Raw genomic sequence first — 25,387 nt, 5'->3', positions numbered from 1 at the left:
TAAGGGTCACTAAAAGTATAAAAAGAAAATCAAACCAAATTGGCAAAAATAAGCAAAGAAAACAATTGTGAAACTACAAGAACAAAATAATGCAGTAAACAGGAGGAAAAAATCACCCTGCCATAAAGGAAAAGAGTCAGTGCAGATTTTGCATGGGCTGCAAAATGTCTCTGCCTGTGCAACAGACAGATGTGAATCTGTCTCTGCCTCAGATCCATGCAAAGGGATTAGTATGACTGCAAGTTCCGTAACTGTATCCAAGAGCTGTTAAGGTATTTGCCTAGCTGAGCTAAAGCATCCATATTTTTTATTTAAACCCCAGGATATTTAGTGTTTTTTACATTCCTTCATCTTTATAATAATTTGGATTCTACATACCATTCTCCTTAATTATGCAATGCAAACCCCAAACTTTAGAATTTTTTAAGTACAACACCGTCATTTGTGATTATTATTTTTTTTAGGTAAATAAAAATTAATGTTATTTCTTGCTGAAAATTCTAAGTGAACAGCTTCTGAAATAAATTCCTCTAAACCCAGCCTTTATTCTGACATAAAACATTAATTGCAAAGGGATTACTGATCTATCTGTGTTAATTTGGACCATACATGGTGAACGATTTAAGTATTTGTGTATTCGTGTCACTTGTCTGTGAGATATATTAGTCATATTGCCTTTGACCTATTTTTCACAAACAGTGATTCCTCTTCTACAGAGCATCACGACTCTGCCAGCCCTGTGACTACAAGCTATGAATTGACAAAAATAGTGCCGAGCCTTAGGGCTATTTATTTGCAAGGACTGGTTTCCATATTGAGGAAAGAGGGAGAGATAACACACCACAGTTTGCCCAGATAGGTAACAACATAAGTCCATGAATGATTAAAATCCACATGATTTAAAACTCACCTTCGCTATCTCTCTGCTGATGCATTAAATTAAAATCAATAATAGGAGAAATGAAGTGATATTGCTCTGACAAAAAGAATGACAAAAATAGAATTACATGATATGGCAAGTGATCTCACACAATACAGACATAGGAAGTAAAGAGCGTAAATTTACTTGGGGGGGGGGGGGCGGGGGGGGGGAAGCACAGGAGATTAAAACTGAAAATAAAAGAATTGGGATTCTTAAAACCTGTCTGAAAAGCAAGACTCTCAAAAAACCAGAAGGTTATAGCCATTATTTTCCATTCTTTATACAGGTATCACTCTTTTTTTACATTACACAGCATTTGCATCAGGAAATGGTGCTTTGCATTAGTTCTGCACTGCTTCCCAGAGGACTGCAAAACTGATATTAAACTGCAAGTCACAAGCTTTTTTATAATTGCAAATGAGAACACATCATGACATGATCGCTTACCTCCACAACTAGCCCCATCAGCTTGCGCACTGGTTTGGACTGATGAAGGGGTTGGATCCTTGGGTGCCGGCAGCTGAGGAGTTTCTTCCTGGGTTGGCAGAAATGCAGAGCACAGATCGGTTTCGAGGGCTTGTAGCTTCAACAAAGAATTCTGCAGACAAAAGCAGAACATTGGGCTAGATAGAGAACAACAGAACACAGCGATAGCTCTTCAACTCACTGAGCCCATTAGCAGCGCTTGCAAAGGGGTGTTCCAATAGCTGCTCTAAGAGGATGTGCAAGAGGACAAACATGCACTACTCCATTACTTTCTTGACTTCTGGTTATTTAAGCCCCAATTTACATGGATTATTCGTGACACGTGGGAAAGATGACTTCGTCAGCAAAAGGCAATTTATTCTAGGAAGCCAAACTGAGACGGTGTCCCTTTTCTTGGTCTGGAAGCAATACGTTAAGCAAGTATTTCATTCATTGGGCTGACATCACGATCTGATGACATTATGTCCCTCCCCATTTACCATTCATAAAAAAACAAATCTCCCTCTTCAGCCAGTGAGTGCAGTACGCAGCAGTGAACAAAGAGTTACTGAGAACATGCTCCCTCACAGGATTCTTGGAAGAGATATCTTTTTTAACTGGCTTTTTTACTGATGCTTCTTTATGTAGACACAGCTTTTCTGTAGGCTGCTGCTGTTTCTACAGGGCAACCAGATCATTTCCTGTCTGCTGCAAAGGTAAAATTAACCGATCATTGTCACTTGCTACGGACAAATCAATGAGGACAAGGCTGGTTATCTGTAACATCATTTCCAGCTACTGTGTTGTGCTTGGTCCGGTTCTCATTTTAATCTGTAATGCTGCATGCAGTGTTCAGCTGTACGATCTGACACAAGCATCTTGCTGTGATGTAAATGCTGTGAAAGCCCTAATCACCACCTAACTGGGCAAAATGAGTCACTGCCGATCCTCCACACATTCAGCTCCCCTCCTCAAGGGAAAGAGAGCTTGCAACGTAAAACAAAATCACACAAGGCTAATAATCACACAGCTGGCACACACAATATGCGTAAAATATTAAGTCACTTAAGCTGTGCATATTTGTGAAGAGCATTTTCTGGGAAAAAAAAAAAAACAAAAAAACTTAGTTGCAACAGAGAAAGAATTCCTTAGGTTTATGCCCTGATAATCTCCTTTCCCCACTCTGTCAAAGACTTGAAACCAATATATTGATTCATTTAATGAAATAATGAATTTATTTATTGGAATATTTTCCTTTGTATTACAATATGTCACTTATGTAGTAAGTAGTTTAATATGTCTGCATTATTTTTATTGTAATACAGCCCTTTTATAAACCCAAGGATGCCAGTGTTTCTAGGTTAAAAAAAAATAAAAATGAAAAAAAGGAAACTAATTTGACTGAGAACAGCAGGGAAGACTTTCAGCCTTGATCCTTTTGTCCCTTTCATAGAATTCAGGCAGTGAAAAGGGAGCAGAAAGTAGCTCTTCCTAGGAGATACCTCAAAATAGAGAAGTTTCGAAAAAGCACAAGATCAACTTAACTAGGTCCTGCGACTCCCTTTGTGCTGTCAGGAGTGCTTCAAAATCCATAGCCTGTTCCACAAAAGAGATTGGATTACAATCAGACACTTGGACTTTGGCCTCAGCTTAGGTCAAAAAGGAAATCCAGGAGCACCTTCCTTCTCCTAGCCCCAGAGCCAACAGGAGCTCTGGCCATTCCTATCAGAAGCAGTTTGATATTAGAGACATGTGGACAAAGAAATGGCTTGTGTTACACATTTGTTTTAGAATTATGTTCCTCTCATTTGTTGTCAAGATACATTTTGCCATTTTATCTTATAATACCGGGAAAGAAGTGATTGCAAGATCAAGAGCACTGTTTCATAATTAAAAGCCTAACTGTAATACTATTCTTTAAAAATATGGCATGGTATAGAGATGGTTTCTATGATGAGGCAGAAGGTACTTCTGCTATTCACAGGTACAGGTTGCATTAACAACCTACCATCCTCTGGCCCTTCGCAAGGATAATTTACCCATCTTGACCAGCAGTGCCCCATCTTTGCACTACAGTTTCCCCAGGACTCTTGAATGACTAGCATCTTTTCCTTGTCGTTTACTGACACTGTTTGGTCCAATATTTTACATATATTACTTTAAGCTGATCTGGCTCCTTCAACAGGTCCGCTACAAAGAGTACACCAGTGTGCAAAGGTCCTCAACAACAACTTTCAAGTGGCAGTGAATTTTCCTCGTCCAGGGGAGGGTGCTGGCTTGAATCATACCCATGGCACTGTTTCGGGAAGGGTTTTCATTACGTGACAGGCCCATTTTCCACTGCCTCTCATCCCAGCTAGACCTAAACAAAGTGGCTGTGGAATTATCACAACAGACGGGCAGCATTTTACAGTCATTAATGTTATCTAGCAAAAGATGACTATACCAGTTACAAACCAGTGAGGACTCTGATCCCAGCCCAGCCCTTATCATGAGAACGGCTGATGGCAAGTAAGGAGAGCACAAGGGAACATGCCAGAACATACCAATAAGAAGAACACAGGCGAATAACTGACAAAACCACCAAACCTTCACGGACTGTCACTTCAAGCACTTGACAAAAGAATTCCTATGTCAAGAAAATCCGTCCGCTTCACATCACTATTTCTTATGATACATTAATATTTATGGAAAATTCAGTATAAAAGCGTTCATACAGACTACATTTTTAAACATTGTATTTCAGCAATGCTTATGCTGTAAATTCACCAGCTGGTTTATATTCAGTTGCTCTAGATGGTATTTTTCACCCATCTGTGGAAAGTGGGTGGATGGCAAATTTCCAGTCACTGCCAAATACTAAAAAAATTCATATAATAATAATAATAGAAATACCTTATATTATTTTGTGACTGTGCCCTTGACAGTGATCTGATGACAGGAGGAGAAGAGTAAGTAGCTTTGATCATTTTGATGTTACCAGGGAGATGATGAATCTAGAGTATGCCATCAGCCTCATCTTACTCCTAAAACACAGCTGAGTACTATGGTACTGCCACAGCACACTATACATGAAAAGCCACCACATATTTATGGGAACACACGTAAGGAGACATAGCTTTAAGCAAAAGCCAAGCACAAATCTGCCCAGGGTCTCCAACTCATGAACGTCTTAGTAAATTGTAGGGATGACCCTGCCACCTGCCCTGCCACACCTCCTGCCCTGCCCCTCTTAGAGGGCTGCCTGAAGTACGAGCAGTGCCAGGGTATCCCGCCAGCCTCAGACCGCCTGCTCTGTGACAGGAGCAGTGTGCCTCCCTGTTTCTGCACCTGCAGCCCAAGCAGAGTGGTAAGGTGCTCTGGGAGGGGACAGGGCCATATATCAGCAACTGGCAGAGGGTGCTCTGTCCTTGAGTTCGCTGGGGGCAAGCCAATATGCTACCAACTGCTGGCAAAAGGAAGGCAAGAAGAGAGAAAAATAAAGTCTGAGCCCTGTCTTCATTTTCTCAAACCTCCCAAGTTCATTTGAAATCTTACTGACCATTCCCAACTTCCCTCTAAATCTCCAATACTTTCCAGTACCTGTACAGCCCTGATGTGACTGCAGGCATCCTGCCACAGTGGTGCTGTGTATTATTCTGCACTGCACACACTCAGCGATATGTTAACCTGGAGATGAACCAGCCTGTGCACATGCTACTTAAAACTCTCCCATGGTGCAGACCTGCCCCTGGGGCCCAGCTGGAACACCTCTGCTCTTGGCCATTTAAAGGAAGTTGCAAAACATGTTAGGAGCAAATACAAACAGCTAAAATACATAGAGGGGGAAACATTAGGTACATTCCATCACAAATTTCAGTAAGCTCTTATATGGAAAACCAATATCACTGAAGTAATTTAAGTTATGGCATATCTTATCAGCTAATGTTCTCAGTTCAAATACTTCAGATTTGATCCTCATTCCAGCTTTACTCTGGTGCCTAACACTAGTGTTTCTGACACAATAATTCCTGATCCATGCTAATACAAATGAGAGGACATACTAACATTTAAAATAGATCCTTAAGTTTCTTTGGAAAAATAACAATATTGTTGCCTCTTAAGAACAGTATTTTGTAAGTTTGAAAAAGAAGCAATTATAATTGTCTTGGACAAAGATTTCTTATCCCTTCTTACATCCTCTTAAAGCAACTGACAATTCCAAGAACTCAAGCTACGCCAATTTCACTAGAAGAAAAAACATCCTGCATTATTCCAGATCAAAGATAATGGGAAAATAAAGACATTTACAGGAAGCTCAAGGAAAACAGAAAAAGAGGCAGGGTGGTACTTCTCTCCTGTTTATTTTTGCTAATGCTCTAAGAAAACATAGTTATTAAAATACCATACTCTTGCCTGCTGGAGAAAACACAGTACAAAGGGATTGCCATTTGCAGAGGAAGCTCAGCCTGTAGTAAAGAAACTAACTTTGCAAGGTAAGGCTGTAGACTGTACCCCAATGACCATCTCTTTTTCCATTCAATGATTATTGAAAATCAAGAGTTCAGGCATTAGGGCAAGGAATTATTGAGATAGTAGATAACCTCTTACATCCAAATACCACACGCCTACACTCACACTGCTAAATCCCTTTGGAGAATGGGACAGTGAATTAATAAATTCTCCCCATTTATCACCAAAATGCTGTCGCAATGAGTCACCCTGAAACAGCTTATAAACTTTTTCTCAGTAGGTACCATCAGTAACTCTCTCTCCAGCTGGAGGTCCCTGCATGGGGCCCTGCAGGATCAGCACCATGTGATGTGTTGGTCAGTATGTCCAGGGGGCCATAGACTGATGGGACACACTGTGCCAAATTGAGCCGTGCAGCCCCACACTCTCCCTTACTGCACCAAGAGCTGCAGCACTGCCAGACCTGCTAATCCATCAGTGCTCACTGCGTATCCCTATCCGCAGAGAAAGCAGAGAGCTAACAGTGGCTGAAAGAGAGACACTGTTGCCAGAAATAATTTCTTTCCCTGATAAAGCATTACTATTGTCAGCATCCTTTGTTTCATCCTTGTGGATACCCTAAGGACTAGTAAATTTAAGAACTGAGGGAAGAAGGAAAGGGAATAGGTCTGCTGCACCCGTGGACTTGCCCAGTCCCAGTCTGGGGGTGGACAGGGAGAAGGGAGGAGAGGCAAAAACCAGACTTGGTGCCTTCTGCATAGACGGAAACCAGCCTGCCCTGCATATGGTGTTTCTGAATATCAAGGATCCCTGCACCCTGCCCCTGGGCCTGCTCCTGCTCCTCCAGGACAGGAGGGCAGCTATTCTATTATATCCTGTTTATTGATGAATTTACTGGATTTATTAAATCAGCTGCGACAGAGAAGGAGAATGAGCCAAGCTCTCAGCATTTAATGGCCTTTGAAGTGATTCATATAGAAAAGAAACCGAGCAAATATGAACCTGTTCAATTTTTTGCTCTAAGGAAATTAATGCTTTTATATGTCACATTAGAACAGCGATGTACAAAAGCATCTCCTTTGCTTTTTAATCTGAGAGTTCAGATTAAAATAAGATAGGCATATTTTATGTGAACATAAATAAATCTCTGCAGTATCTGTTATAGCAATATTTGTGTCTTGAGGCATATGACATATTCAATTCAGAACTTCCTTTATGGGGAACAAACAAGCAACAATAAGATAGAACAAGATATGCCCTGGGTCTGCATAACGCCACAGGTGAGTAGTAAAGAGACACCACTTCCTCTAATCCAGGAAGGGAATTTATTTTTTTATCACACAAGTCCATTTGGGCTTGCAGTAGACCCGAGACACAATAAAATCTAAGATTTTGCAAAAGAAAGCACCAGAATGTAACCCTTTCTCATTCCCCATAAATTATTAGCAATTAATTTTAAATTCTGATATAATTTACTGTTTCAGTATCTTAAATTTATTTTTATTTATTACAATATTTTATCTTAAATCTTATTATTTAAGAAATCCTTTGCAAGAATTTTAAATGGAAGCTTTTAAGTAGAAGCTTTGGGGATTATTTGCAATGGAGCTTCTCAAAAGAAAAATAGCTTAATGCTTTCTCCCAGGGCCTTAAGTGGCTAGACACAGGCTGAGTACACTCCCTTATATCAGTCATGGAACGTGCGTTACCAGTTAGCACTGATTATTTTCAAGTAAGCTGCACAACAATGATACAAATGCACAAGAAACAATTCATTGCAAGGAGAAGATTAAGTCTGAATTCCTTTAAAAGGACACATTGTGGGTTTCCCCTAATGAAAGTCAGGCATCTATTAATAGACATAGATGTTTTCTGGCTCATTATAGGAACAAAGCTGTCTTTTCCATGGTTTGAAAGGAATGGGCTTCCCTTCCCCCCCAGCTCTTTTCTGCTGTTTCTGATGTTCTGTTGTCTTGGTCTACACTTAAAAATACTGTCTGCTCCTTGTTTACCGCCCCTGCAGTGCTTAAGTGCACTCTACACTAGTATGCAGATACGCTTGTTTGCGGGAGATGCTTTATAAGGTTTCCTACTTTGAATACTTGCAAAGCTTGGTTTTGCCCTCCAGTATATTGCTGATGGTGAGAATCTAGGCCAGAGTCATCCATTGTTTGACATGATCACACAAACAGCTTCTTTGTGCTCTACTCTCACACCATCCTCCTGGCGTAATCACTGTGAAAACAGCTCTTGTTTCAAACTCACAGGTGTTACTTGGCTTTCCTTGCTCCCTCTCTTTGGTGCAACTCTCCCCTCCTCCCATTTTACAACAAGAGTAGACTACATTGTACTCTTCATAGTTTAATTATGCAGGATTTAGCAACCTTGAGAACTCCTTATTTTTAAACAAAACATAATTGACAGCTGACCACTTTTGGATTTAACAACCTTGAGAACTCCTTATTTTTAAACAAAACATAATTGACAGCTGACCACTTTTGAGCTGTAATATGAGGAAAAAAGTCAAATGTTCTTGAAAGATGACATTTCACTCAGTATTGAATGTCTGATTCTTTTCTGAGCACAAACAGAAAGCAGCATAAAGTTGGCTTAAAATATTTTACAATTCTCTTACTTTTGGCTTTTAAACTCTTATAGCAGTCTTATATCACATTTTTAAGATTTTTTTTACAAAAACATGACTAGAATGATGCATTAAAAAGTTAACCTAAAATTCTTAAGTGATTACATTATTCCAAGACTACAGTATTAACAAAACCCAAACATCTAATTCAAAATTTGTAAAATCATGTTTCAACTTTTGGTTAAGCTTACCTCATTTAAGCCGTTAAATTGCTCAGATGATTCTTTTGGTGAAATGCATATGTTCTGATCTAGTCTGCAAAACAAAACAAGAATTTTCACTCAATGGATTGCTTATCTGTCCTGCAAATACTTCAATCTTTCCAGCATGTCTGTACATAAATCACAAGTTATGGGATATTTTTTTTCCATTAAAAAAATAACATATGAAAGTGATATCTATATTTTATACCTCATTCAAAAAAACAGCGATTTTACTGGAATTCTAAATAATATACTTAAACTGTGAATGATGTCCTGGAAACTATGACATTAAAATCCAGGCTCAGCCCATCACACAGGAAAAGTTCTGCAGAAGCATGATCAGCTCTCAGTATCTTGGTGAGCTAATAGGGTTAAAGCCAAGAAAAAGCTCAAACATATGTTTAAATCTAAGCACGATTTGTCCCACATGCTTCAAGTCAGGAACAAGAGCCTTCCTGTATCAGAGCCATAAAGAATGAATCTTTCCATATTTAAATTTGATGGTATTTCAGGCTCTCAATCCTCAACTTTCTGCTTAAGTTCTGTGTTACAAATTTTACAAAGACCCAAAGGACTCTCATGAGGAGGTGGAAATATTTTGAGTAAGAGAGATGTCCACATTTTCTAAAGAGTGTCACTTAGCAGCCATCAGAGGTGTCCACACCTTTGGTTCTCCCTCAGTGTATCACTGGTTCTCCACATGGAAATAGGAAAGGAAGGTCCTAGACCAGCAAGGGGAAAATCTCTTCCCTCTGACTATGGCTAATGAGACAATTGTGCCCCACACAGGCAGATGTGGTCCTGGCCTAAGGCTCCACACACCTACCAGCTTCAGGATTAGTTACAAATTCACTCTATCAAGGAAACTGAAACCTAAAAAAAACTTCCCATGGATTCGATGAGCATGGTGAATAGCCTCATACCACAGCTCTGTCCTTCTCCAAAGCAACCAGAGGCTTTCTATACACTCAACTTTCAAAGCCTGACATGGGTGCATCACAAGTTGACTCACAGCTGAAGCAAGGAAACTATTGCTGTCTCAGAGCATGAGATTTCTTATTGCTGAAAAGGTGGCAATGTTTGCTGGCCCCGGTGAGAGTAACTCACAGACATGATCAAAACTAACACAAAACCCAGATTGCTTTGGACAAAATTCCTATTTTTCAACCTGTTGTGCTCAGTCATCCCAGCAAAACCAAATGGTTTTAAAGTCACTAGAGACCTCAAAAACAATACAGACAGATATACAGGCCCTTGTTGTAGTTCTTCATAGTTTTATGAGGCATTTAAAGACTGAAATGATAAATATGCCACTGTCCTTACCAAAACAGACACACTAGGTAGCTACACCAGGGCGAGCAACCACTTGCCTCCAAATGGGATCCAAGGTGTGTAATTCACATAGGAGCAAAAATGAGTTATTTTTGTTGGTGGTACTTCTAGCACCAGAATGGGAGGTCTCACAGGCTGGCCAGCCTGCACCTCCCTCAAGGTACACAGGCACATGATCAGGAGTGAGTGATTTCTGGAGATACTTAAGCAGCAGTGTGCCTTGGCTGACTCTTGTACAAGCACCTATCTACATCTTTATGTCGTTCTCCCCATATATATTCTTCCTGCCATCTCACCTGAAAGTGAATAGCAAATGTCTCCATAACGTGAAGAGAACAGAAGGAAAATGGAATTACAGAAGCAACAAGGTTAATACCTAATAGCCAATCTCTAGCTTTTAGGCAGCAGAGAGGACGGTATGAGGCAACAGGAGAGAGTTAAAGAAAACTGAGAAAAAGCATGGGGAGAGCAAAAGTGCTAATTTAATATAAAAGAAGAAAATATTTATATATTGGTCTACAACATGTAAGGAAGGACTTGAAAGACTACAAACAGCTGAAGAATTAATTCACTAATGAAGAAAAAAGTATTTAGAGTCATGTATTGCATTGAACTAGAGATAGACATAAAAGAAAGGAAGAAAAGGGCACATGTCAGATTTTTATGCTTCTGCTATTCATTTGGATTACTCCTTTCTGGGTGCTTAACACACAGCAAATGTGAACTCTCCTTAAAAAAAAGGAAAACAAAAATGTAAATGCTAGCAGCAGTTCTTACAGGTGCTGTATGAAGTTCTACGTAATTCACAGCTGTATCACTCATGAGTCTTGCACTCTGGAGAGTAAAAAGTTTACAGCATCTCTGAAGTACCACCTCACTTTCACATTGATGTTCTTCTCTGCCATTTTAGGGATGCAGAAGTCTTTCATTTTACTGGGTGTGGTTTTTTTGGTTTTGTTTTGGTGTTTGGTTTGTTGTTTTTTTTCCTACTAAAAATACTGGAATAAGATGCTCTTAGTTTTGCATTCTTTGGATTCTGGAGATACTGAAATTATTAAGGTGAATATTTTTGTGTGAAGACCAGTTACACTAGCAGTCATACATGTATGCTGGGCTGATCTTTCTCTGTATAGAGAGTTTTGGGGTGTGCTTTTTAGTTTTCACCAGGATTTACTGCTCTGCTAAGCTAATGCAGGTTATCTGATTGTCACCAGGCAACAGAGGGTTTACAATTTAATAACTAGGGGTTGGATCCTACTCTTATTAAAAGTCAATCAGAAAACATCCATTAACTTCAAAAGCAGCGGGAACGAGCCTTAATTTTCCATCTGTGCTGAGTACATTAAAATTATTTTAAGCCTTAGCTGATATTTTGAATAATTGCAGGCAACCCTTATTTTGTATAATTTACGTCACGTAAAATAATTAAAATGGAATTCTCTCTGTGGCTACTACTCAAATACATGTTATACCTTTCTTTATAAAATATGAAAGGCCTGATCTCTCACCCTCCCTATAGACTCTGGCTTTGGCAGAATTATCCTGTTCTGCATGGTCCAGATGACAAAGATGAAACCCGGTAACATGTACATTTGAAGCTTATGGACAAAACAAACAAACAAAAAAAAACCAAAACCCCAAATAACACAAAACCCAACTAAATGCTAATTATCATTACAGACCTCCTACCAGACTTCAAGGGGAAGATCAATTTGCATGAGCAGTATATGCTGTTTAAAAAACAGACCAGAACATGTGACTAATTGAATTATGGCTGATATAATTTCTAAACTCTAAATAAAATTCAAATAAAACCACACAATTTTAAAAAATATGAAAAATGTTTAAAGATAATCTAAGCAAATCCATTTCTTATTTCCCAGACTAAACCCGGAAAGGAGCATTACATTCTGTGATTTGCAAGTCTCAATCCAGTCCAACGCTGGATTACACTGACCCCATCCTCAGGACACTTACATGTTTAGGCGCCACAATGTCACACGTGCTCAGTGTCTTGGGCCAATTAATGCATTGGCCATGCCAGGATAAATCCTGGCAAGCAAACCATACACTATGCTGTGGGATGAACCCCCTTTTTTCCAGGCTCACGTTGAGTCTGTCCTAGCCCAATATTCCTTCCCTGTCTCCAGTCTAGCAGTCAGTTTTACCCTTCCCACCATGAGGGTGGCCTACCAGGTTAACAGCTCAGAAAGGATAATCTCAGTATGGCATCAGAGGACTGATTCGGCCTATCCAGAGGTTACATCACATGAGTTCACAAAAAGGCAGACCCCACAACCAACTCACCTCAGTGCCAGGAAAACAAAAAGGTCCTTTCTGTGACCTTCACAAATGGAAAAAGTCATTATGAAATTCAGACATAGTCAGCACCTTAATACAGGGCTGCAGGTGAATGCTTCAAAAGCATGCCTATGACTCCTTAAAAAGCAACACAGAACTGCAACAGGCTTTAGGATGAACACAAAGTACACACTTGCAATGAAAGAAATACCACCATTAAGGGCCCAAGGCTGTTTGGGTAAATCCTAGGCCACTCCCTGGGCAATCTCTGAGTGCTGGAATAAGCAGTCAGAGCACCAGTGTAGCTGTGCCCATCTCATCAGTCACAGCAGTTACATAAGGGCTGGCTGTGAACAGACACACTCATTTTTCTTATTATGAGTGCCTCTCATACTCACCAAGCACAGTCCTTACTTGGGCTAGAGTAACATGCTAATTATTTATTTTTTTCCCTCTGTCCTTTCCCCATCCCCGTCCTTTTTCTTTCCTTTTCCTTCCCCCCCCTCCCTCCCCCCTTCTTGAAGTGTATTGCAACCCAAGAGCTTGCTCAGAGATTTTCCATGCCTCAGTACCATAAGTATCACTGGAACCAGAAACACCATTATGAAGATATCAAGATTCCTGAAGAAAGTGTTCTCAGGAACTGGTCAGTCGTTTCCCAGCAAAGCAATGTTTCATCAGCAAATCCTGATTTGCTGACAGGGAGTTATTCAGAGACAGATACTGTTTGTGATGAATTTTCACTAGGTCTGAGGCAGGACTCGGAGGAATCCATCCAAGTCTCCCTGGCCGCCTGTGTGGGAATGCAGCCTAGCAAGGTCTGCCTCAACTGCATGGGTCTGCCATATGGTGTGGGGACATCAGCACTTCTGCAGCTTCCCTGCTCCCTCCCACACACCTCTGAGCTGTAGCTGTTCAGCAGAAAATATGGAAACTATGAGAGTCCCCAGCTGAACTGCACACTCAGAAGCTACTTGCTTTGCAAACCCAAATACTGAAAGCCTCACTAAAGCTTGGTCATCCTCAGGGGAGCACAGAAACCCTGGGAGACTCTGGCAGATCCCAAGATCCAGGGCTCCCAGCATTTCTGGTTTTCCTGGAGAACAGTCATATGTCTGACAGCAACTGCCACCCTACAGCCTCTGCAGTAGTTAAGGACCAACCCAGGGACTAGCCAAGTCCTACTAAATGAAATCACTCCCCTCCCATTTTATTTGGGGAATGGGGAAGAGGGGGAACTTTCAGGAATTTTTCTTTGACAGAAAACTTAACCCCAAAGTGTAGTTCCCACAGTGACTTGGAATGCAACGTTCTCTGAAACACTGACGTTCCCACCATCCAGGCATCCCACGTTTCAGCTCCCTCTCTGTGTAACAGGCATCTGAATAAAACACCACCCTCTATTCAGGTAACTGTGTACACAGCTCTGCAATCCACATCACCTTTGAGGAGGCAATCAGTAAGAGCAGCTTTTTGTAATCATATGTATTGTTCCACACTGGTTTTCCTATTCCCCGTTAAAAAAAAGGTAATTCTCTTTATTGTAACATTTGTTCCTGGGGCTGCATATAATTTTTATCTCCAAAAGCTGCAGATTCTCTTACATTCTTATCCAAACCCAACTACGCACAATGACTGGAACAGTATTAAATGTAATCACTAGCAAAATTCATGTTCTTGTAATAAAATGTAAAAGTTTCCTTCCATGCAGGTGGCATTTCAGATTCTAAATTGACGTTGATGTTCATAAATCATGCATGAAAACGTCTCTTGAAAATAAAATCTTTCATTCACAGGTCAGGTATAGATTACTCAAGAACAAGACAGTAGTCTCTCATTCTTCTGGCTGTAAACCTCTCCAAGTCTATTCTTGCATCTCCCTCAAATCCCACTAAAACTTTTCCTTCACTGTTTCAGTGGTTATCATAAAATGAAAGTATCCTCTGCCCCAAAATCAACATATATACTTATAAGTCGTATTTCTGTAGACTGTTTCTCTTGTATTGCCTCCTCTGTTCTTCTCTGACATCTATCTGTTTATGAACATCCTGTGTTACGTTACCCTGAATTTAGATTGTTCTGTTTAACAGGGACTGCGCTGAAATTTTTTTGATATCTCAGTAGTTTTCAACCCATATTTAGACAAATTAACAGTAGTCTATTTTTAGCTGCCCCACACTCACTAGAACAGAGTTTTTTAAAAACTGTACAGTTCAGAGGCATTTAGACTTTTAAACACCGATGAGACTAATGACAGAGCTATAGCAGTCTCCAGAACATAAAAGCAGAAGTAACAACAAGCCACACTAGAAATAATCAAACTTGCTTCTTAGTATGAGACAGAACTAAATCCTCCTTCTCCTGTCCACCACACACACATTTGAGACAGAGGAGCCTGCCCAGCGGCACCCCTGCAAGCAGCCTGGCCATCTCCTCTTCTCCAAAAACCCAGAAAGCTCTTGGTCTATGAGTTAGGGATCCTAGGCAGATGTAATGTTCCAAAGCACTGCTAATTTTACCACTAACCTAGCAAAACCAGGGTGGAAGATAGTAAAACTCAAATTTTGTTGGGCTAGCAGATGTGTTCTGTCAAAATCTAGCTAAGATTGTTGCCTGCTGCCAAGACTGAATATTTAGCCTCTGCCATGTCCCAGAGCAGAGAAGGCAGAAAACAAGGGAAGACGTCATACCCTGGCAGCTATGTTTCACAGCCTGTTGCATGAGCCAGTCCTGCCATCCTGATGCAGCAGCCAGCAGTCTGCATCAGCTGAGACATGGGCATGTAATTGCTCTGGTCCTACCAAAGCTGACTGACAGCAGAGGGGTGGGGCAAGCTGCTGTTGACCCTTATGAGGAGTCACCAGACACAGTGACCCTCAAACTGAAAGTGGTATCTTCAGTATATGTAATTCAAAGTCCCCTACCCCAGCTGGGTGGTGGAATATTTTTTCCAAGGACAGTTAAGACTGTTAAAGTAAATAAGGTGTGTGTGTGAGGCCAGGGACAACACATTAATGCTTATTTACTCCATGTTTGACGTTCCTTATTTGAGAGTAAAGTCACCTCCATTTTGTTGTAACACAAACTGAGACATGGCCAAAGCTGAAATTTGAGCACTACACTTCCATGGCTTTTAGCATGATAAATCCAGGTACTATTATTTAAGAGATTTAGCACTTGTGGATGGCAGGCTTCTTAAGGAGCTACCCCCTGATGTTACACAGGAATAAACAGCATAGTGAACAATGTTTTAATAACTCACGAACTAAAAACACCAAACTATTGAAGTGGACAGGGGACCTTTGCTGTTGTTGCTGTTGTATTCATGCATACTCTGCTCTGGTTCTTATCTTCAAAGTCCACGTTTCTTTCATCATGTTCCTTTCATTGATCAAAATTAACCAATGTTATTTCATTACCCAGCCATACACAGACCTACCAACAGAGCCTCTAGGTAGGTCTAACTCACTGATACCAAACTCACTATGCTCCTTTATACAAGAAATCCATGTGGGTTTTCTCTCCAGCATAAAGAATGCCAGAAAAAGAGAAGGCAGGCTTCCTAGGCTGAGGTTAATCAGAAACACTTTCCGAGATGCAGTGTCTCAATTGCAAATACAAGCATTGGAGGGTGAAAGCGGTAATTAAATGCTTGGTCATTCTGCTAAAGCTTCCTTTGAGAGCACAAATTAATATCATTTACAATGTTGCCTACTAAAAGCTGTGGTGAAGGCAACCAGTTCATGTCACATAAAGCATCAGACTGCTATTGGATGGCAACTGTCACTACTAACCTAGTCCCTACTTGGAACAGACCGTGGAGGCAATGAGATTTGTATGTCAAAGTAGCTGTGCCCTGACCCACTGAGCATCCCCGGGATGTACAGCTGCTGCTCTGTCCCTCCAAAAAGAGCCAGAGCCTCTGCCACACAGCACCAAGGCTGTCACACACCTCAAGACAAAGAAAAAAGAGCAGAGACCTGGCTCACCTGCCTGAAACTCAATGCACACAGCAAAGCAGGGCCAAACCAGCACCTGAGCATGGGGAATTTGTAAAGTACTGCTCCAAAAACTGATAGCTGTGAAGAGCATGACCTTATTTGCACAGTCCAAAACTGCCAGTAAGAGCTAAACCTTATCCTTAGGACACACCGTCTCTAGTAGATTGGGTCAGCTGGGTGAGCTGAAACCCATTTTTAGCCTTTTACACAGCCATGAAGGATCAGAGGAAGAACTGTGACTTCTAATAGTTACCAGAGCTGAGTTACTTCACCATCAGCTGAGTCACCTGCCATCAAGACCCTGCTAATGCCTGACCTGAACACCCTGTACCCTTCACAGCATTAGAACGAGCACAGTTGCCACAGCACCCAGGGTCTAAACTATACATATATACATACTCATACTAAAATCAGGTGTGTTGGTTCCCATTCTCATTTCTCAGTGAGAACATAGCTCTGAGAAAGTGGGGCAAGTCAGGAATGGGGGGAAATGAAAAAAAGTGTCAAAATATTCTTGAAACTTGGCACAGAGCAACTGAAGTTTCTGAATTGAGGATGTTCTTCCTGCTTGAAGCGTAAGAGGTTTAAAGAATGATGAAATTTGCATTCTTATCTTCATCCCTTTCACTTTCTCCAAACAGTTCTAGCCATATAAATAAAGTACAACTGCCAATGACAGCCAGGAGTCTGAATATTTTATATAAAAGGCAGCAAATGAATTAGCCTTTCCCACAGTTAATCACAAGTGAAATGCGCTTTCTTATCCCAGGGCTTACCTTGGTTGAAATCTCACGACTGCTTCCTGGCATCTCAAAGCCATGTTCTGAGCATAGTTATTAGTTGAGGATCCAGCCTTCCCCTGCCACTCTGAGAGGCCTGGCAATGCATTTTCCAGCTCCTGCACAAAGCAAAAAAGAAATGTTGAATGCCCTGTCAGTACCAATCAGGCTTAGCTGAATATTTTGCTTTAAGAAAAAAAGAGCTCCACGAGACCAGATGCTGACTGTGTTTCTTTGTTATTTTTTGGTAATAGTCTGGAAACAACTGGACAACACAGAATAGAAAAGGTTATAAACAAAGTAGTGTCTTCTTTCTCTGTAAAGAATTTTTTGAAACCGAAGCAGACTATAACCCATTTTATGTTTATTACTTAGATAACAGATGTCAGCTTCTGAGCTAAAAGGTGCTATACACAGAGTTCAAAATTTTTTTTTTGCTTATGCACACATTCACGTTTCATTTGAAATTATTTACTCACATGTCAGTAATATTTTATTACTTGGGCATTATCAGAAAAATTTTGGCTGACAAATACAAATACAGTTCATTTATATAAGACTGGTAAGGTTTAATCAGTTTCTTTTTCCTTTTGCTCTTTACCTTCCCTAGCATATTCATAGCTTTATGAAGAGAGTATTACTGCAGGAGGAGCAAAAGGTAGTAAGGGGGAAAAAAAAGGCACATCAGCCAACCTGCCACACAGAAAATAAAAGTCAATTTAGTCCAACAAGTTGGGAAAGGCAGCAGGAATTAAAAAGGTATACATTTTATTCCAGGCTTTCAAAAACCAGTTGTAGGGCTGTGACAAGATGTGTTCAGCACATCTTACTTAGTTCCCCTACCTGCAAAATGGGTTATAATATTTCCCTTGCATTGCAAAGGGGTAAGTTAATGAAGTTCTTTGAAAATTTAATAATTGAAGTGAGACTTTTCCCTACTTCTTCATCAGCTTTAAACATCCAGTATTTTGTTCTAAGAGTTTACAAAATTAAAATACAATGTGCTTTGCAAAACAATAGTGTTCACTTGCTCTAGTAAAGCAATGTGTTTGACTTTGCTCCATTTTCAAAGCTTAGATGGAAACACAGAAGTCAAAAGTTTGGTTAGGATTGATCAAATGGGAACTTGGGGGCTGAGGTCATTCTACATTTACAAAATCAATGGCTGCTTTTACTTCCTTCTTAGTCTGTTCTGTCTTTACAGATTATGAATGAAGTTTGTTTAGAGATACATTTTATTTTAACAAAACTAAATTACACTTTTATAAAATTGCCAACTTCATAAAAAGTTTTAAATTTAAGAAAGCTGCCCAAATGCTCTCCTCTCAGGAGAAATAGTCAGTGCCTGCCTTTCAAAATTAATGATGAAGGACTAAAGAATTTTGTTTAAAAAAAATAAATAAAAGCAACTGGTAAAAGTAAATAAAAAGTTTGATCAATGGTATTTTACTTCCTCTCCATGATGACATTTTAACTATAGGATATTAGTTGCATAAGTGAATGTTAATTCCTCCTACTTAGTCTATAAGATGAATGTAAAAAGTGTTGAAATCCACCACTAGAAGGAGGCAGCTGTCACCATTGTGATGGAACCTGCTCAGGAGGAAGCAGCCATGTGCTAACTCCAACACAGGCACCCCTCCATGGGGTATGTCCGCAGCATTTGTAAAGTGTAGACCTGCCCTGGGGCCGAAAGTACTTTCCCTGCCAGTTAGAGACCCGTGCTAAATAACATCAAATTAGTTTGCTTTAGTTTCAGAGACTGCAGTAGAACTGACCCAGCAGAGGCTAATTGAGCTTTCCAACCATATTAACTACCTACAAGAGGCAAATTTCAAATCCAGACCTCCAAACCAGAGGATGTCTTTTTTTCAAATTAGATGTTATGGAGCTCTGGTGACATGAGGGCAAAAGGAATGGAATCTTCAATCAACAGACCAGCATTACTCTTGCTTATGTTATTCTTTGTTTCCTTCAGAGACCTTCTAGGACAGATGTCTCCCCTTATCCACATGCCTATTTAATATAGTTTAATACCGAATGAATGATACTTTATTCAAAAGTTGTAATAGCAATTTGGGTTACAAATGGACAGCAGTTTATTGCAGCTGTTCCAGTTTTTCTGTTGCTATCTTAACTTGGATGTGCTGAGATTTAGAAGTTGACCGTAAAAGCTGTTAATACAGGTAAAAAGAACATTTTCAGTGCTAGGTGAATGAGTGAAACAAGCACATTTCAATTTGAGCAAGCATATCTTATGGCTGAAGCCATTTCCATGTTGTACTATTTAAGTTAATCAAAGAATGTCAGCCCACTTAAGGTGCAAAACCAAACCTGCATTAAAGTAGTAAACTTGCTTCAGCAGAAGCCTCTTCCACAACAACCACCACTCCCCAATATCAGCAAAGAGAACATGGCAATTCAAGATGCTTTCTTCCAGATGAAAGGGAAAGCTGGGGACAAGAATATATGCTAATAATAAGCGCTCACTGGCAGACTTGATGTGTGATGACTTGGAGTTTTTTTGGTTGTTCTTTCTTTTTTTTTTTTTACCTTTTTTTTTGTTTGTTTTCTTTGTTGTTGTTCATAAGTTAGGTCATTAGGGTATTAAAGAGAAACTCGACACACACCCTTGATGGAACCTCAATTTCTTAAAAGCAATTAAATCCACTCCAGATGTGTCAAAGGCATCCAACAGTATAGTGCCGCCTTCTGTTGTATTTTTGTTTCTTCTTCACTACAGGGAGTGAAGCTTCTACAGTGAGGCTGCATCTGGTAAGCAGTCTGTAAAGAAGAAAATCTCCAGACATTGCTGAGAAGTCTCAGTGCTGCATAATCACTACCATGATATTTGCTTTGTACAAAAAATAATAGATGGGTTTGGAAGCAGCTAAAAATTACCATCATGGATACACATGTTGAGATAAATAAGCTTCTGTTTCACAAGCTATATTTAAAAAAAAAAAATAAATCTATTTCCCTCAAAAAAATCATGACATGTCATAACCCATCTCTGTCAGACCATCGGAATTACAGTGTTTGCACAGCAGCTTAATCTGCTCTTGAACTCCAGAAAGTGCTGAAGTCTTGAGCAGAAGTGCCTCCTACCCCTCCTGAAAATGCCGGTCACAATTAATGAACAGTGAATTGAACAGATCTGATCCATGATGGAAGGTGTGGTTTAAACAGAAACAGTATACCCAAAAACTGAAGTAGAACTTGCAGACTGCCTGACACATTTGTGTATTTGTGTAACTAATGTGCTAACATTGGCTCTGGTTTTTTGATTTCTATGCATCTAAAACTGCAATTTTAATGTCTAATTACTGGAAGTTCTTTGAAATCCATGCAATTTACCCATTTAATTTATACTCAAAATACAAAATTTCACACAGCATTTTTCAGCATTCCCATCGCTAGGCATTGATAGTCAAGCCACCTTTTCATTTATATAGTCATTTACCTTGGTAATACAACTTTAAAACTGAACTTTTACTGTCTCTACCTATTAGTTAGCAGATTCAGTGTCATTTTATAAGTATCACTTTATAAGTATGTCACATATCAATAAGGAATTTGAGGATGACTCATTTAATAATCTATATGCATAACTGCCTCAAAGGTGAGTGACAGGAGAAAGGATTAGGCAAGGAAAGCAGACTTTCCCTTCCCCACCATCTGTTCTCACACTGACTCACTGGAGTATGTTCTGAGATTATGCTTCCTCAACTCTTGAAGTCAAATAAAGCCCAATTAATTTTATTTTCTATAGATTAACATTGTGGAATTGCTAAAGAAGCTCATGAAACCACAGGAAAGATGAAACCAAGTAGCTGGAGTAGAGCAGTGCGATGGCATCCCAGCAGCCTGCCTCTCTCCCCATACTTTGGAAAGGTTACAGCTGCCCCCGCATACCCAGCTCCTGCCCCCACAGAAATACCTGCATGTAACATCCAAGGGACGGCTTTACTCTGGTGACATTTTGTTGGCTGATAAGTGGTCAAATGAAGTCACTTGGTACCGTGCTTGTATTAGACTCGGTCCTGTTAATCATCACTGTACATCTAATAACCTTTTCTTTATGAAGACCTAGGATACACAACCACAGCACTACACTTGTGTCAAAAAAATCAGGAAACACACTTCAGCAGACCGAGAGGCCCAAGCTGATCACCTTTCCTCTACATGGACACAGTGGTCTCTTCTCCCTCGGTGACCTTCCTACATGGAAATCCCCTGGATTCTCACTAGCAGAAAGGCACACAAAATTGGTTCCCATCCAAACAGACTTTAATCTTTCCAACACATGCAGCAAACTTACTTATCTCCCAATAGCTTATCCTGATTTTAAAGGGACAGTTTTCTGAAAAAGCAGCTCATGGGTTTATAACACATAGGAGTGAGTAGCAAACATTTCCTCGGCTTATAAAGGCAACACCTTTAAAAGAGACTGTCACTGCAATATTGTCACCGTTCCTTTCTGATGCCACAGAGAAGTGAGGCTGGCGAAGCAAGGAGACTGTTGAAAAAGCACTCTATCAATAAACTCCAGAAAATGAGGATGAACAGTTTAACGACCATGTGCAGTGCATCATGCTTTTCTTTCATAAACGCACATACTCAGATATTGCTGTTTGTCAGCTCAACAACAGCTGCTTGTAAGTACATCATTTATCTCATTGAGTGGCTTGGTGGCAAGGTGTTTCACAAAAGGAAGGTATATGCAGTTGCAGCGTTTCCAAGCATCAGCCTGGCCCACTTTTTCAGATAATAACCACCTGCCATATACATACAACAACAGCAACTAGAAACAACACAGCAGCACTTTGCTTTAAGCTTCAAAATGGAGAGAAGCAATTGCTACCAGTTCATAACTAGGGCTGCTAACACAGACAAGTGCAATAGGGTTAGAGAGGTCACAACACACCAAGGATCCCAGTGAGAATCCACACATGAAAACAAACCCCCACAGAGCTCTTCTGCAAGCAGAGCCTTGTTTTTCATAGACACCGTTAACGAAGCCAGGAGCCAGATCCTTGCCTCTTTAAGAACAAAAGCCCTTGAGGGAGCTGAAGACGCAGCAAGGCAAGAACTTACGGTCAAGGAGCATGCACATCCTTACTAATGAGAATGAAGGTTATGCAAAATGAAGGGCTGGTAGATGTTTTCTCCAAAACAGCTTCCTTCTGCAAATCATTCTAAAAGGAAAACTCTTTCCTCTACAGCAAGTACCACTGAACTCAGTGTAGATATAGGATATCGAAATCCTTTCACAGTGCTAGGACACAATTCCCTCTATGAATGAGCGGCGTTCCTGTTATGGAGGGATGTTTAGGTTGTATATTACACTCAAAGCTCTTCATTATCTCTCATCCCTCAAATATGCCTGTCAAATCAAAGGTGAAATAAAATGGTGCCTACACATCTTACCTCTTCCAGTATGCCAGAGGTGGGAGCAACGGGTAGGTGTGGGGGCCCAGGACCACTTTTGCCTTTCCCAATTCAAGCCCTTGAGTCATGTGAAAATTATATGCCTGACACTGTTTTTCCTTCCAGAGGCTGCATATCTAAGTCACACTGGTATTTTATGGCAGTCTAATTATATGCTCATAAAGTTTCCCATGAAAGAATATCAACATTTTCAGTTAACCACTTCAGACCACATAAAATACCATAGAGCAGCAAATCTGTGCTGTTAGCTTTTGTTGGGTGAGGGATACAGGCACAACATATGCAGTAAGCAGGCAGACAGAAAACTCAGAAGTTAACTGAAAGAGCAACAGATGATCTAGGAGACAGAACTTGTTTATGACTTCTTTTCTTGATATGCCCCCAAGTGCTCTTTATACGGCAAAGTTTCTTATCATTTTTATCTGCTGATAAACATGCACACCTCATCTCCCTCCATCATAATTAATATTTCTTAGTAAAACAGCACAGTTGCAAAAAAATCATCAGTTATTATTTCATCTCAGGAATAAACTCCAGAAAAAAATGCAAGAAGATTAGGGCAAAAGTTGACATTGAAATTCTGAAAGAGACTGTGATAATACTGTTGGGATGCCATTTGCTTTTACTTTTTCTTCTGGGATTCAAAAAGATATTCCTCGCTTAGAAGGTAAGAAATGCCATCCAAAATGATGAATTCCCATTCTAAATTTGGAAAAATGGACCAAGATAATTCCTAGTCTGTGATGGGTTCGAAGCACTTTAGAAAGTGCTCTGCAAATTTCTACCCCCAAACAAGAAAGGATAAGAGACAGAATATAGGCAAATACATCAAGGAAGAGATGTAAATACAGACATCTGTATTTACAGATGTCAGACCTTGTGCCTATTGCAGGCTGACAATCTACCAGTGTTAACATCAACTATCTTGGTTAGGAGAATATTTCTGGCTGAGGAGTTAAACCTGGACCAGAGCTCTATCCCTGACACTGCACGTAAGACATGACTTGGGAAGCACCGACCAAGAACAGAGGCACTTCCAGCAGCTGCTGGGAGGTCGTAACCCTGAAGTCTACATAGCAATGTACCTCCAAAAGGCAGCAGCAAAACCTTCTTCATTTCTAGTCTTCTTTTATAGCCTTTAGAAAAGTTACAGTTCTGCTCACCTCAGCTCAAGCCAGGAAGCCTGTGGGCAAGAGCACCAGCACCAGAATCTATATTGGAATAAATTTATTATTTAAAGATGAGAAAAAATAAAAGGTAAGATAAAGAGAAAATATGAAACCTGTCATTTGGCAGCCAAAATACCAGTAAGAGACCCTCGGTCATATAAACAAAACAGAAATAGTCAAATCAAGTTCTGCAATTACCAAGATTTTTATATTTGGTACAAGGAGTTACAGGAAATCTGAAGAGAGGTATTTGCGCACCTGCAGCTATGCTCCCCACTCTGACAGCAGGTGCAACACACCCCTCTCTGCAATTACCTGGCTGAAAGAAATTGTCTGTCATTATGGGAGGGTTCCAGGACTCCAGTTCCGTGAAAATCAAGTAGATTACTGTGGGGTCTGTCACATCACAGATTACCAGGGAGTCCCACCTTGCATTTCAAAAGGTATGTTTGCTCAGACATTGTGCCGTAAACCTACCCTTGGTAAATTTGGTTCGTTACCTGACTTTCCTCATGGCTTTTTTCATTTTCTAGCTTTGCAACGGGCTTAGGTTTTCTTAGCTTTAAGTTGCCCATTTCAGGCTTTACAGCGCAGTCAATTACAGCCTGCTGTTTGTACTGCTGAGTATCTTGCAAAGGCAGCTGCCTTTCCTCTAAGACAGCAGCGTTGTCCGGGCAATTTTCTTTGTTATCATCATCTCTGTAAGAAAATGAAATGGAAATGCATCAGGCAGGACTTCAGACACCTGTCAAAACATTATGAAGGAAGAACAGCAACAAGTTCTTAGCTATTCATGGCATTTTAATTTTACCAAGTTGACTAGTCTACATATCAAACACTGCATATGTTAGTAACAGGAATCTGAGAGGCTACTGTTTATTGTGAAGCCACAAGCTAAACTGCTGTTAGTATGATTACACGTTCAACCGTGGAGCTATTTAAGTAAGATTAGTTTTAAGGGCACTCTTTGGTTTCAGCCCTATAGTTCATATTCACAGAATCAAAGAATGGTTGGAGTTGGAAGGCACCTCTGGAGATCACCTAGTCCAACCCCCTGCTAAAGCACGTTCACTGAGAGCAGGTTGCACAGGATTGTGTCCAGGCCAGTTTTGAATATGTCCAGAGACAGAGATTCCTCTGGTCAGCCTGTTCCAAATAAAATCTGAAAGTGTTTCATGCAGAAGACCTTTCCCTGTCCAATGATCCACACTAGGTCATAATCTCACAAAAATGCCAAAACATACAATAATTCCTCCCTATAGTTACACTTCCCATCTCTATTTTTGAGGGATTTTGGACAAAGTGGGGATGATGGGCATACAAAAGAGGGTTTGAACAGCCAGACATGCACTTAGGTGGAAGGGACAAGCATCGTGTGCTCCCGGTTTGGAGTACAGGTCCTCCTGTGCATCTAGGTTTAAACAGACACTGTTGGTCATGAATGGTCAGGTGGCCACTGAATCTGGGACAGACATTTTCAGTCTCCACCTAGCCTACAGAGTGCAACTTGTTCTAAGACGACCTTGCTAGTCTTATCCACACCCAGACAATCCAACCTTAGACTGATCTAATACCTTCCACTGGGAGCGTCTCCCTGGCACCATTGAGAAAGCTACCGCAATGCAGAATGTGAGGCTGCCTGCTTAGTTGGCAGGATGAGCAGATCGG

At 40.4% G+C, this 25,387-nt stretch overlaps 1 protein-coding gene across 1 annotated transcript in view; it reads right to left on the bottom strand.

Annotated features, from left to right (window-relative positions):
• FAM13C (family with sequence similarity 13 member C) overlaps positions 1 to 25,387 on the bottom strand; it is a 134,460-nt gene that overhangs the window by 22,944 nt on the left and 86,129 nt on the right. Inside the window, exons 9-13 of the mRNA XM_055721219.1 lie at positions 24,220 to 24,418; positions 17,097 to 17,218; positions 8,675 to 8,738; positions 1,370 to 1,520; positions 911 to 976 (exon numbers count right to left, since the gene is read on the bottom strand). Of these exons, the coding sequence (XP_055577194.1) occupies positions 911 to 976; positions 1,370 to 1,520; positions 8,675 to 8,738; positions 17,097 to 17,218; positions 24,220 to 24,418 (602 nt within the window). The remainder of the gene's footprint in view (positions 1 to 910; positions 977 to 1,369; positions 1,521 to 8,674; positions 8,739 to 17,096; positions 17,219 to 24,219; positions 24,419 to 25,387) is intronic.

The sequence above is a fragment of the Falco cherrug genome, chromosome 9 (genome assembly GCF_023634085.1).
Source record: "Falco cherrug isolate bFalChe1 chromosome 9, bFalChe1.pri, whole genome shotgun sequence".
Taxonomy (NCBI): domain Eukaryota; kingdom Metazoa; phylum Chordata; class Aves; order Falconiformes; family Falconidae; genus Falco; species Falco cherrug.
This window is presented reverse-complemented; position numbering and strand designations above follow the sequence as displayed.